General features: G+C 48.6%; 4 protein-coding genes across 4 annotated transcripts; 2 read left to right on the top strand and 2 right to left on the bottom strand.

Moving 5' to 3' along the window:
* Positions 1-484: 484 nt before the first annotated feature.
* On the bottom strand, positions 485-1,484 carry BCR38DRAFT_482201 (Alpha/Beta hydrolase protein; the record flags this gene model as incomplete). Its single annotated transcript, XM_040863471.1, has 2 exons — positions 485-1,205; positions 1,261-1,484. 2 exons carry the CDS (start codon positions 1,482-1,484, stop codon positions 485-487), a joined length of 945 nt encoding a protein of 314 aa, XP_040718998.1.
* A 673-nt stretch (positions 1,485-2,157) lies between these two features.
* On the top strand, positions 2,158-3,689 carry BCR38DRAFT_406614 (uncharacterized protein; the record flags this gene model as incomplete). Its single annotated transcript, XM_040858071.1, has 3 exons — positions 2,158-2,649; positions 2,686-2,992; positions 3,043-3,689. The coding sequence occupies 3 exons, from the start codon at positions 2,158-2,160 to the stop codon at positions 3,687-3,689; spliced, it is 1,446 nt and encodes a 481-aa protein (XP_040718997.1).
* A 4,359-nt stretch (positions 3,690-8,048) lies between these two features.
* Positions 8,049-10,608, top strand: BCR38DRAFT_424069 (ergosterol biosynthesis ERG4/ERG24 family-domain-containing protein). The gene is made up of 3 exons (XM_040859627.1): positions 8,049-8,289; positions 8,516-10,286; positions 10,342-10,608. The coding sequence occupies exons 1-3, from the start codon at positions 8,255-8,257 to the stop codon at positions 10,351-10,353; spliced, it is 1,818 nt and encodes a 605-aa protein (XP_040718996.1). The 5' UTR covers positions 8,049-8,254; the 3' UTR covers positions 10,354-10,608.
* Positions 10,609-13,162: 2,554 nt separating this feature from the next.
* BCR38DRAFT_323862 (uncharacterized protein) lies at positions 13,163-13,345 on the bottom strand (the record flags this gene model as incomplete). The annotated part of the gene is made up of 1 exon (XM_040854794.1): positions 13,163-13,345. A coding segment is annotated over one exon (183 nt), but the record flags the coding sequence as incomplete, so codon positions are not given.
* Positions 13,346-13,798: the final 453 nt, after the last annotated feature.

Below are 13,798 nucleotides of genomic sequence, written 5' to 3'. Positions count from 1 at the left end.
TTCCGGTATAAGCATGCTTAATAATTGTATCTGCTGCGTTGTTTAGCAACGTCAACTCGGTTACGCTATTCCAGCTATTTACCAACGGGATTGAATCACTGCGACTCTTCAACTGCAATACATGTCTAGGGAGTTGTTGCATTTCATAACAAGTGGGGGCTGGCTCCAACTATATAGCCACCGTACGACGATTTATTTGGTAACAGGATCAAAACCAGATCCCCTGCGGTCTCATTCACAGGACTCATGTTCAATCGACTTCAAAAGTTCGGCTTATGAAAATATTTTGATCATGGGGGACCGTTCAAAATAGTCCCAACGCGGTACGCAGTCCCAGATGGACTTTTGGGTGTATGCACCACTTACATCCGTCTAATATATGATCATAAGTGCATCATAGACGATATGTACTCAACTAAAATCTGCTTACTTACGTACAATCATCTACGTACCTAACACCACACACCCCAGACAAGTAAACCCTTCACTGGACCGGCCAAAACCTCTCCACAAACCCAATCGACTCCTTCAACCAAGGCACGTCCAGCTTATCCCCCTCATCAAAACTATGCTCCCCCTCCCTAATCAACAAGTTCAGCGGCACATCTGGTCGCAACCTCTTCAACTTCTCCGCCCAAGCCACCGAATCTTGCACCCGAACCGCAGTATCCTCCGTACCATGGAACAAGAAAACCGGCGGAAGCGGCCCCGCCACCTCCAGGCTCTTCATCGGATCGAAGAGCGGATTTTTTTCCAAGTCGACAAAACGGCGATGCGAAAACATGGATTGCCAAATGGGTATTTTCGAGCCGTAGTTGGCCCTCGTGACGACCTGCCCCGGGACAACCTTCGCCATATAGTCGTCGAACACGGATTCTGGCACGTTCCAAGGGGGATCTGTCTCTAGCCAATTGAGCATGGTTGCAAAGTCGAGAGCTGGATACTGCAGTATGATGACGCGGAGGTTGGAGGTCATGCCTAGTAGAGCCGTCTGCGCGGTAAAAGTGCCGTCGGCGCTCTCGCCAACTACGGCTAGGTTCGTTACATCGACGTCGTTGGCGTATGGCAGCGCGGAAAAGTCTGTCGCGATCCAATTCCAGAAGTCCTGTATGTCGGCGAGCGAGTCGGCGTGCTCGTGTTCCGGGCGGAGACGGTAATCCGGGGTGACTATTATCGCGTCGTGCTTTAGTGCCAGCTCCAGGATCCTGGTTTGGAGGTTAGAATAAGCGCGAGATATGCTCGGGAATCGTCGCTACGTACCAAGGCCGGATGAAGCCATCACTTTTGCCTTCAGTGAATGCACCCCCGTGAATTCTGGCAAGTAGTGGTCGATTACCACTTGGTGTGGTCTTGGGGACCAGAGCAAAGAGACCGATAGGTTGGTCTTCGATGTGCTTGTAAAATTCGGTGTAGATAGTGAACTTTTCGAAAAGCCCAAGAGCCTCTGGGGCCTGTTGCTCGGTGTCAATTGTGCCGAGAGGCATGTTTTCTGGTGATACCGTAGTTATGGAGTTGCGTAACGACTATGTTGAAGATGGTTATGTGACAGAGCCTACGCACATTAATACCGTTCAACTCGTTACTATAATGAATATAAAGAAGAAGTACTGGCAATACCCCGCTATCACGCATATAGTTCTGCTTGATAAGTCTTGGGGTAGATAGAAGACCGAATTCAAAGGATTGCAAGTTTCGGTCCGCCATCCCGGAATGCTGTCTTCATTGGCAGTTATGTGGCGACGTTCTGCAGTTAACTGTTACTATCGAACTCGAACGTGGGTTTCTGATGTGATTGAGGAAATAGTAAGCGCAAATTACTTCAGTGCGTAGCTCGGTGGGCACTGTCAAGCACCCTCGATGCCGCCTCTGGTTTTCCACTCACCCTTTTGGTCCGGAAGGAGGGCTGGGTATCTTCCCAATCACACAGTTCATCATCCACTCCGAGGCGTTGATTGCTTTCTCCTGTGCGAGCAACCGCATAATCGGGTATTGCTCAATATTGTAATAGCCAGCCAACGACAGCGGTATACCCGCCACCATCAAAGGCATCATATCGCGAGCACTGCATGAGGCTCTTGCGGGGAAGTCATGCTCTAAACAGCTTCCGTAGAGAACGTTGGAATATCTCGAAACTAAAAGCAGGCAGAAAGACCATCGATGTTTCCGTATGTGACGATCAAAATTGCGACGCGATACTCGAGCTTCTGTCTGTACAAAGGCAGTGGTTGCATTCGTTGCAACTTTGTCAGCATTCCTTCAAGTCACCGGGGAAATCGTGAGGCTGACGAGGAAGCTGCGCCAAAGGAGGTTAAATGCTTTCATGAAGAAGCCTCCATCTTCGCCACTCTGCTCTGTTCGTTCCATGAAAGGGTCCATGGTACAGGTGAGAGCCTGGATGCGAAGCATAAGTCGAAAACGGCCAAATTGGTTGTTCGGATAACGGACCAGTGCAGATTTATATGCGGAAGGGTTTACACACTTGTAAGGAAGTTCGCCGATATCCATGGAAGCCATGATACAAGCCTAGCGACCCTTTGGGCGCGTGTGCAGTGGGCAATCCAGAAACCCGACCTGGAGGCCATGAGACTTTTGATGAACAGTGCTAAAGCCACCGTAACCCTCCTCCTTCAACTCTTCACTCTAGATGAGGTAAGGAAGAAAAACATCAACGATGAAAGAATGTAGGTTGGTCCAACTTGCAACTACGATCCTGTCGCTAAACGATGCAGTGTTGTCTGGCTCGATCAACTGAAGAACATGACAGAGGCAGCGAAGCAGGCAAGGAAGGAACTGAAGGATTACAAAGAGAAATGGTTCATTTTGGAGGATTCGACATCAGAGGAATGCGACATAATGGCGTCAACTACCAGGGAAATAGAGAAATTCGTTGTGAATACAATCAAATCACAACGCCGGGCCCAGGAAAGCAGACAAATTCCGAGAGACAGACGTCCTCCCCGGCACCCAAGCCCGCCATTAAGTCTAGATGAAAGTCCAACCAGAGCCCAGATCATGGTCCAACTGAAGAGCCATTCGTCCCAGACACCGCGGAAATGGCAGTAGTACCACTGGTAGTGTCAACCCACGACGACCGCGAACGCGGCCAAGGCTTGACGCTAGCTAGGCCGAGTGAAGTACCGAGGTCCAATAACCAACGACCTCTGAGCGTTGGTGAGTACCCCTCAACCCCGCCACGACGAAGGAGGTGCCGGCATGAGGTATTCGGTATGAGGCTTCGCGACGACGGGACACAAGTCTCCGAGGGGTATGGAGAGTGGCCCCACGATGTTCACGGGTCCAAAACCAGCTTCACCGACTCCGTGGGAAACACAGACGTCGAGCGACAGGCAGGACGTCGAGCACACTTCTCTGCAGAAAAGGACAGGCAGAGTAAAGAGCATCAGAGCGGCGGTGATGCAGTCCTCGACGGGGCAGGGGCAGCTGAGGATGAAAGCAAAGTCATGCCGCAACCGCTCAGTCCTCTGGTAGAAGATGAAGGCAAACACATCCCAATTCTGGGAAAGGACATCCAAGCGGCGAGCAGGACTATCCACGGGCGAGCGGTTGCAGGTCTGACGACGGAAGCCCAGGGCCATATGTACCCATGGCTCCATTCGGCGGCGACGGCAGCAGAAGACGACCACGAAGACCACGCCCTCCCTCACCCGTGGAGTAGTATCTACGCCTAGAACGAGGTGAGATGTTGGGATTCGATGGAGCTGCTGTGCGCAAAGTCAGCTACGTGCACATTGTTCTGAATTACCAGAGTGCCTGCGGAAGAGCGGTCACGATACAACTGGGCTCGAACAAAGCATACCGCCTTCTACAAGTCAGCAATGGATCGGGAAGCTATTGTGGATGCCGGAACCTCTGGCCGATACCAATGTTCCTACGTAATCGGACCGCTCCAGCGTTGAAATTAGTGTGGTCACAACCGGCGTAACTACCTTCAAATTGCTCTAGCGTTCTTTTGATACGTGCAGTGTGTCGCCTGAATGGCTGATTTAAAGCCAGACACAACTTTTAAAATATCTATTGCTGATGGGAAGGGCATATACCTCCGAAGAATTTCGTTTCGTGTCGACTCGGCAGCATGCGGACCACCTGCCATACCTTTGTCTTGGTTACCGAGCCCAGCGGACTGTGTGCGCTTGTGGACCGGGCTCACAGACGTTCGTGCAGTGACTTAGAGGGGCCGTGGTTGATTGAGGATCTAGCCATTTTGAGCTGAAGGTTACTTTTCTAGCACTCTCTACTAGAAGACTACTTCAGTGTAGAAACTAGCAATACATAGTTCTCGTAATAATCCGAATACACTAACCGCATTAACCACCTTTTTGCATGCACCCCCATTTTGCAGGGTCTAACTGTAAGGAAAGAGCCGTTGTGGCGGGCCGGTCTCAGCTGACAAGCTGAGTCGGGAGGGATTCGCCCCCGATCCGGTAGAACCCCGGAACCGCCCAGCTTAAGAGGAGAACTCGAGACGCTCCCACCTAGCTTAGATTCTTCAAGAATCAGTCTTGCAATATACGCACCCATACACTGGCCTACTTCTAGCTACCCTTTGCACTACCTGACTATTATATTGTGAGACGTGTGGTATCCTCGTTACACTAACTAAATCAACCTAAATACTTCATCCGTATTTATTATGTACAGAACACACTTAATTTAAGCGTCCAAAGACTTGTGAAGGTCAACCCTCGCAGACTCACTACAACCAGGTGACTTACAGCTGGAACACCTGCTGTGGCAGTGCCAGATGGGAAGCCAATCATAACCCCTGTAGGAGCCCCGCCAAGCGTGGACGACTTAGTCGTGCTCCCTCAAACCTAAGTTGTGATCTTCTTTCCTTCGCTCCTTAGAGTAGAATCTTCGTCGATAGCACCTAATCGAGGTCTCTACCAATGCGATGCAACCCAGGTCGTGACAGTATTCGCTTATTTCGCTTGTCCTAGGCTGTCGGATCGCTGACAAGTTAACGAATACTTTATTCGGGTTAGGCTCGACGGGCTAGCGTATATCTAGAGCGTGTTTGTGACGGTCAACCCTCGCAGACTCACTACAACCAGGTGACTTACAGCTGGAACACCTGCCGTGGCAGTGTGAGATGGGAAGCCAATCATAACCCTTGTAGGAGCCCCGCCAAGCGTGGATGACTTAGTCGCGCTCCCTCAAACCTAAGTTGTCATCTTCTTTCCTTCGCTCCTTAGAGTAGAATCTTGGTCGATAGCACCTAATCGAGGTCTATACCAATGCGATGCAACCCAGGTCGTGACAGTGTTTATCGAATTCTTTATATAGTTACTCGTTTTCGATACGTAATTTGGCATTCTCGGCGGCCTGGAGTGTAAGGGCCTTGCCCGCCTTGCCTACTAGGGTACGAATCTTACGAGATACCCCGCCCTCGGTTTTCTCTATCGACTGTAGTTGGCTAGATAGTTGCTGCGCTTTCTGAGGAGTAAAAGTAAGTAGAGGTGGTGATATATGAGGCGGAGGATCACAAGATACGTCGACAGTCATTCGGAGCTTAGGGGCCATTGTTAGGCAACCTTGATGGGCTTTGCCAAGACCACCAAGGTTACCACGTGACTTAGCCCTTCGGGACTAAGTCTAACCTTCGTGCTCCATAGTACTAGATAGAAGATCATGCTTTTACAACCTCACAAATCTTTGACCACCTTTGCGTGTAACAGCCATATACCAGTTTTCCGCTAGCCAGATTTAATATTTTCCGTAGTAAAGGCTCTCTCCGAGGCACGTAGATATATTTCTAGCATACGTTGCTTGTAAATTAGGGCTGTAGCCTTGTAAGAAGCGTAAGCCCTGAGCTCTTGGCGTTAGTAGGTCTTCAAAGGTGTTACACGCAATGGTGGTCGAATATTTGTGAAGTTGTAAAAGCATGTTATTCTATCTAATGCTATCGAGCACGAAGGTTGGACTTAGTCCTAAAGGGCTAAGTCACGTGGTAACCTTGGTGGTCTTGGCAAAGCCCACAAAGGTTGCCTAACAAAAAGTGAGAACGGCCCGACATCGCACGGCTGGAGATCGTCACTGCAGTGTGAGGGTAAATAAAGCACGGCGACTCTATTCAAGTAGGCTTTCCACATAAATTCGGCATAAATATATGTCTAGTGACCGTCGAGGATAAGGAGTCGCTATTCGGTACCCCTAGGCTTCGTCTCGGGGAGGAAAACCTGATCTAACTACCTATTTACGATAACTTTGTTACTCTAGCCCTTACTCTTCGCGATATATTCCCACTTAGAGATATTTTAGTCTAGGAACCACTATACCTAGACTCTCTTACCGGAAAAAACGCAGACAGGTATGCCCCGTTAGGTATACAAAATATACTCTAACTAGGAGCACTACGACGAAGCGTCCGACTGTGATACGCGTACCCGGCGTGAATTAGACGTCCTAATAACCGTACTATGCCCAGATTCCCCCTCTTAGATACCTATCTAATCTATATTATACTCGTTATCGGGTTTGATACGGTACTTCGTACGTAAGCGTTCGAGGAGGGTGTAGAAATCTGTAACGAGGATATCACACGTCTCACAGGAATAGCCAGGTAGTGCAAAGAGCGGCTGTGATGCGCCAGGGTTATGGGTGCGTATATTGCAAGACTGATTCTTGAGGAATCTAAGTTAGGTGGGAGCGTCTCGAGTTCTCCTCTTAAGCTGGGCGGTTCCGGAGTTCTACCGGATCGGGGGCGAAACCCTCCCGACTCAGCTGGTCAGCTGAGACCGCCATGACGGCTCTTTCCTTACAAAGTTTCGGATCTTATTTGAATCGGACGCTCTGACTCGGCTAGTATCTACGACGCGCCCAATTTTAGTACGTATCTATGGATAGCGGCTAACGAAGTAATCCACCTAGAGTTAGCCGAGTATATTATTATCCCTTAAGCAAGGAGGATTTCGATAGTAAAGTCGGCCACATAACGCTTACTAAGAGCCCGTCCGCACAGTTCTTCGTGTAGGATCCAGTTCACAATGACCTCCTCTTACTCTGGAGTCAACTTTTGTTACCCGGAGGCCGCGTCGCGATACGAATTACCGTGACGAATGCGATAGGACAATGTAGTCCCCTTGATACCGTACCGATAAGTTGCTGCGGCCTGGGAAGAGCCCTGACGGACAAGCTCTTTAGCGCCCTCGATTCGCTGCTCAAAATCGTCCGGACTATTCTCCACTGGATCAGCCATTTTGTACGTAGCTAGGGAGCAATTGCGAGGTAAATTGAGAGACGTCGTGTTGTTAAGGCGTACGATTTCCCTGCAAAATAGGGGTGCACGCAAAAAGGTGGTCAATGCGGTTAGTATCAAACTTCTTAAAATTATACCTGGTAGATCTTAGGTAAAACTAAACATATTTACTTGACTTCTTTAATATAATATACTGAAATAACTTACTTTACTAACATTTGTAATCTTGGTAAAGATACATATGTAACGAGGCAGAGGCACATAGGTACGAATCAAGGTTGCATATCAGTGCATCTCTATTGTTGAATACTAAACTAGGGAAGAAAGAGAAGGAAAGGGTTACAAGTATGTCTGGCCGTTCTCCTATTATAAGGGGAACGCGCTCGTCCAGATCAGGGCAGGCCATGTCAGGATGTCCCTGCTTATCGTCCATGTGTCAGTCGTCACAACATAACTCGTAGATAAATAGCTTTTTAAGAAAGTACCACAAAATTTAGCCCGGTGGTAAGGACTAAAATCATACGTAAGCGAGTAGTAAAATAAACAAGCCGCTAAATAGTTTCTTAGTAACACTGAATTAGCAGATATAAATATTAATATAGCTTGGTTACTCTGTCATTCGCTTGATAGGGACTGTGTTGAAGGTTCTGGCTGGGACTAGGATACTAACTAGGAAATTGCGAGTGATTAATACTTCTAAGGTGAGAAGGCCCGGGCTACTTTGGGAAGCTGCCGTTCCTGTGGGGTACAGAGACCACCCCTGCCGCAGATGATCCATTGATTTCAATTGCTAGCGCTGCCCTTGGTGACGCAAAATGCGTCAACATTAAATCTCGCTGATCTCGGTTGCAATTGGCTGCCGTTTCCTTGATGGAATTTGCGTGGATTGCCCTCGCGACCCGCGCGGCACCGGTTGCAAAAGTATTCTTTTTATTGTTGCGCACATAGTCAGTTCGACTTTGCAATCCGCGAGCATTGAGTGCCAGCATCCATTCCTTGGACTATATTATATCCACAAGAGGCAGGACTTAATCGAATATGTCTGGCAGATATTCTTTGCGAGCAACACCTCGGTGAGTACCCCTGTCTCCATTCTTGAGTTGGCGGCCTCCGGGACTGCTATGGAATTGTGCCGCAAAACACGGAATATGGCATGGCAATCGAGAGGGACGAACGTCGCTTATCATGTTATAATGGATTTCACGCTTGCTTGTTGTGGCTGTCCACTCCACGTGTTGCCCTCCAACTCGGTCACGCACCTCAGACCTGCATGCTGACCTAATGGCGCTCCCTAAACAGGAAATCCGAGCTGTTTGACGGCATGGTCGAAACGCCGGCACGTCGCCGTTCCTTGCGGCGCAAAGCTCAGTTTCCTGCAGTGGATGGTACTTCGGACGATGGTGAGTCGAGTTCCGCCGCCGAGACCATCTCGACGACGCGGCCTGTACGCCGGCGAACGACCAGCAAGTTCATCGAGAACATTTCTGACGACGACACACCCGAGGCTGGGAAATCCAGTCCCGTCCCGCAAGATAAGCTCTCTAATGTGCTGAACGGCAACGGCAAAGCCCATATGGCGACTCTGAATGGTCATAACAACGGGTATACCAATGGGCATATCGACGGACACGCCAACGGACACGCCAACGGATATGCCAATGGACTGGCCAATGAACAAGTCAATGGGTATGCTGCAAAGGGGCATGCTAAAAATGAAGTTGTCGATGGCTGGAAACCAGGCATGGATCCGAAAGTCGACTACTCCGGTCACTTCGAGTTCGGTGGGAGTGCCGGTACATTCTCCATGATGATCTTGTTCCCTGCTCTCATGTACTACATGTGGATCGGGGCGACCTACTACGATGGCAAGTTTCCTCTGCCAACCGAAGGTCAGTCGCTACTGGACTTTGTGAAGCACATGCTTCACTTGGCCTACACTGGTGCCTTCCCCCATTTCAGGGCCTGGCATATTTACGGGACCTTCTACCTCTTTGAGGCTGCCTGTTATGTCTTCATGCCTGGTTTCAAGGCCTACGGAAAGCCTCTCCCTCATGCAGGCGGCAAACAACTCGAGTACCACTGTTCGGCCTACACCAGTTTCTACTTCACCATCCTCGTCATGGCGGTTCTGCATCTTACCGGCCTATTTCCTATTTACACCTTCCTGGACGAGTTCGGCCCCCTTATGTCAGTCGCCATAATTTCCGGCTTTATCTGCAGCTTTATCGCCTACTTTTCAGCCCTCGCACGGGGAGCCGAACACAGGATGACGGGTTATCCCATCTATGATTTCTTCATGGGTGCCGAGCTCAACCCGCGCATGTTTGGTATTCTGGATTTCAAGATGTTTTATGAGGTCCGCATTCCCTGGTTCATCCTTTTTGGCCTGAGCGTTGGCGCTGCTACGCGCCAGTACGAAAACTACGGTTATGTCTCTGGTGAAGTCATGTTCCTTTGTATGGCACACTATCTCTATGCCAATGCGTGCTCCAAAGGCGAGCACCTCATCGTCACGACTTGGGACATGTACTTTGAGAAGTGGGGTTTCATGCTCATCTTCTGGAACATGGCCGGCGTCCCGCTCTCGTACTGTCACTGCACTTTGTACCTTGCCAATCACCACCCATCGGAATACGCCTGGAACAAATACGCGCTTGCCGCTCTCTTCGTTTCCTACCTGTTCGTATACTGGGTCTGGGACACTACCAACGGCCAGAAGAACTCATTCCGAATGATGGAGCGTGGGACCTTTGTGAAGCGAAGGACTTTCCCGCAACTGCCCTGGCAAGAGGTTCACAACCCCAAGGTCATTGAAACAGAATGTGGTGATCGAATCCTGGCAGATGGGTGGTACGGCAAGGCACGGAAGATCCACTACACTTGCGATGCGTTTTTCGCAATCAGTTGGGGGTTGATTACGGGGTTCAGCAGCCCTTTCCCCTGGTTCTATCCCGTGTTTTTCTGCGGCATGATCACGCATCGTGCGGTAAGAGACATTCAGCGATGCAAGCAGAAGTACGGTGATGCATGGAAGGAGTATGAGAGACAAGTTCCGTATCTCTTTATCCCAGTAAGTTTTCTCGGCCGAATCATTGTACGAGGGTTCCATGCTAACTGGTTTATAGTATGTGTTTTGAGGTCTGCCTATAGAAAGACCAATGTTTGGCCCCGTCCCTGCGATGAACATGGTCAAGTGGTGGATGTGTCGCGTCAAAGCCTCCTATCAATGGAGCTTGTGGGTGGGTATTGAATACAACCCTTCTGTATATAACTTGAAAATTACACCTTTAATGGCCCAGTGCCTGAGTAACGATGCAAGACGGTCGGTGGGAAGCCCAATGGGTCCCCAATGCGCCCATAATAAACATAATTAATGATAGAATACAACACATGAAACTTATATACCTTTCCGTGCTCAGAGGAAGTAAATTTCCGTTCGATGATCAAACTGAGTAAGGTTCCACGTGGGGGGAGAGGCCTGACTCACTCCTAGCACAGCGGCATTTCAAGCTCTATTCTGCCAAGTACCCGTGCCGCTTTCCTGTGCAGAAGTTCGTCGAAAAGTAGACATGCATATCATAGGCACAAGGAAACCCGTCTAATACTTCGTTCGTATTCATCCATATGGATCAAGGGGCTCAGGGGGTTGGAATCTGAATGAATCCGTGATGCTGAGGGGATTGGCTGTACATTCAACCCATGTATGCGATGCAAAGCTGATGTAGAGGCAGCTACACCGATTACAGCCAGGTACATTACTCTAGCAAGGTTTCAGTCCCCAGGTTTTGATGCGTCTATTACTTCTATTACTAGGGGATCTTAGCTTTTGCTGATGGATCCCAGTTCCGTCATGCTTCGTCTAAGCCTGAGGTATCCTTTTCCGCGACATCAGGTGGCTTAACCTTTGGGGCATTCAGGACAAAGTCTTGCGTGAAACTCATGATCTCCTCATCTGACCCGCGGGGATTCTCGGCATAGTTTTACCAGCCTCGTCCATTGGTGTACACTTCGTTCCGCAGGTACATAAGGTTGAGTCGGGTTTGGGGGGTTTCCGTCAGACACACCATGATTGGACAGCGAAGTCTAGGGTTTGTATAAGTCCACCAGTGCCCTTGTCCCTCGTATCTTTCAACCCAGTGGATCAACTCAGCGTATGGCTTAGTTCTCTTCTTCGTTGTGCTCCCCTGATGTTCTCCGTTGTTGGCATTTTTATCCTTTTCCTTGTCTAAATCTTCTTGTTCGCGGTCCCTATTCTTGTTGCCATAGGGCTTCTTTTTTGATGTTTAACTTTTGTGAGTTGTTGAAAAGATTAAGCTTTTCCAAAGTAAAATCCTCCGTGCTCGTAAATATATGGTCAAACAAGAGTGGACATAACCTACATGTTAGTCAGTCGTCTCAAAACAAAAGAAAAGGCGGTATTGAGCCACCGATCTGGATGACATAAGCTAGGGTCCTCACCATGCCTATGCCCCAAATTCTTGTGTGTACTCCACGAGGCATCAGATCTGGCATATGAATCGCTAACAATGGGCGTTAGTAAGTTTAATGTGTGCAATAACTAGCGCCATGGACATACAGCGGTTAATTTTGCTTTCTTCCTGAGATCTTTTACTTTTTTATGAACCAGCAGAGCGATTCAACAATCGCTTGCACTTAGCGAGCGTTGTCCTGTGAACACCTCTTTGTCAGAGAACTACCTCTCCTGAAATCGCTTCTGGTTTCTGCCTTTTTCTTTTGGGTTGACGCGGCGTTCCGGACCACAACGACAACGGTGATACACTTGTTTAGTTTCAGCCATGTTTATCTGACATGAGATAGTAGTGACTTACATTGAGCTAGCCTTTTAGATTCCAAGTTTCTTCCCCAGGGACCTACATATTAATAACCACGTTCTGCCAAAAGACATTCTGTAGGACAAATAACAAGCCAACGAAGGTTAAGTCACACGGAGACTTTTGGAATTGGCATAGAAACATACTCGTTGATATTATTTAATTGATAAAGGATCTCTCAATGTTTTCGGGCAGCACAGCGGAAACAAAGAACAAACCATCCACCTTCATAATTTTCCAATTGTTTTGGGCATTTTGATCTGACTGATTTGGTGCTTACTATACCGGCAGATGGGCAAAAGTTCAAGTCCCTGAGTGGGCTACGCCACCAGCCAGTTTCTGTCTCCAGAAACAGAAGCCTACTTTCAAAGCATAGCCCGGGAGGTACACCTGAAGCCTCGTTCCTATGTTTAGGTATCAATCGATGGTAACTTTCTACAGTACGCCTGCAATTCAATGTCCAGAATTTTCCAGCTGATAATCGCAATTAATAACGCGCGAAGACTTGCTTTTCCTCACGTTATTCCTTCCACCAAAAGAACTCAATTCTTTGGATCAGACACGACTGGATTTCGTCCATAAACAACATACATCGGCATATACAGGCGTTTATTCACATCACAGACTTCGGTCTTGGCCGAGTCTATAAGATCACTGGTCTCCTCGTCCAACATCCCCGAGATCTTGATCATTTTGCAAGTAGTGAGCAGCACACCATTGAGGTAATTTCTCTGCGACCATCAACCAGCCATTCGTAGCCTCGGCTTTTCGGGCCAGGAACTTGATGGCCATATGACGTTCTTCTCTTCAACATCGACAACTGCAAGAAAAATCACAGACCCAGGATTAGTTTTGAAGCTTTTGCCACAAGATGCGACGTTCTCCGCTGCACTAACACCCATTTTGGCGGTGCCAACATGCATAGGGGTGGGCTCCTGCTATATTCAGTCCACAGGACGCCCTTCCCTTGATGACCGACAGTCCCCGTTGGGCTAGAGCTGAGTCTTTCCCATTTCCGTCGTCACTGTCAATTTGGTCCGGCACAGGATCTTAGAATTTGATCCAGGCGGCCGGATGTATGCTCTCTGATACGCGTTTCTCATCATTTTCAGCGGTTCTTTAAACAAAAGCAGACGAACCGCAAGTGGACGTAATCGAACTTGTAAGGGAAGACCCAGTCCGCCTCTGAATCCTCCTTCTCGAATTGACAATTAGGCGGTACGTTTAATGGTTGGGTTTTGCTCAGATCTGTGCCGATGACTTGTGACGTTGGATTTTTTTCAGCTGATACGAGTGAGCTTGGTGATACTGGCACATGTGTACACATAGTTCAAAATTCCCAGAATTCTCTATCTTATTTTTTGAGACCACAGAATAGGGCTTCTTAAGAAGTAAGGGGTATACTATAAAGAGATCTAATATATACAAATTCTATCGCCTATATCCCATCCCTGTAGCTACACCCAGAACGACTCCTGGGGTTTCAGCCATAGGGCTAAATTACTACCAAGAAGCACACCAACAGCAGCGTGTCGAAAGTCGGGACGATCCTGCCCTGCCTGTTCTATAATTTGGGCATATACAGTTCAACAAAACCTTGGCAACTCTTACAGCATCGTTTGGCAACAAATATCTGCCTTCTTTGTAGCCATGGTATGTCCTTCCCAATTCGCCGATGACAGATTCGGGCCCTGCGACTAATTCTCCCGAGAGAAGTCGCAGCAGTTCCTTGGCGCGGAGAACCCTTCTG

Source organism: Pseudomassariella vexata, assembly GCF_002105095.1.
Source record: "Pseudomassariella vexata strain CBS 129021 chromosome Unknown BCR38scaffold_3, whole genome shotgun sequence".
In the NCBI taxonomy this organism is placed as follows: Eukaryota; Fungi; Ascomycota; class Sordariomycetes; order Amphisphaeriales; family Pseudomassariaceae; genus Pseudomassariella; species Pseudomassariella vexata.
The sequence above is the reverse complement of the archived record's forward strand: the minus strand, read 5'-3'. Positions and strand labels throughout refer to the sequence as shown.

What these genes read in the sequence shown, in the direction of transcription:
- BCR38DRAFT_424069 (XM_040859627.1), top strand. Translation starts at nt 8,255, where the DNA reads ATGTCTGGCAGATATTCTTTGCGAGCAACACCTCG. An exon ending in TCTTTGCGAGCAACACCTCG is followed by an intron (nt 8,290 to 8,515) that starts GTGAGTACCCCT and finishes CTCCCTAAACAG; the next exon opens with GAAATCCGAGCTGTTTGACG.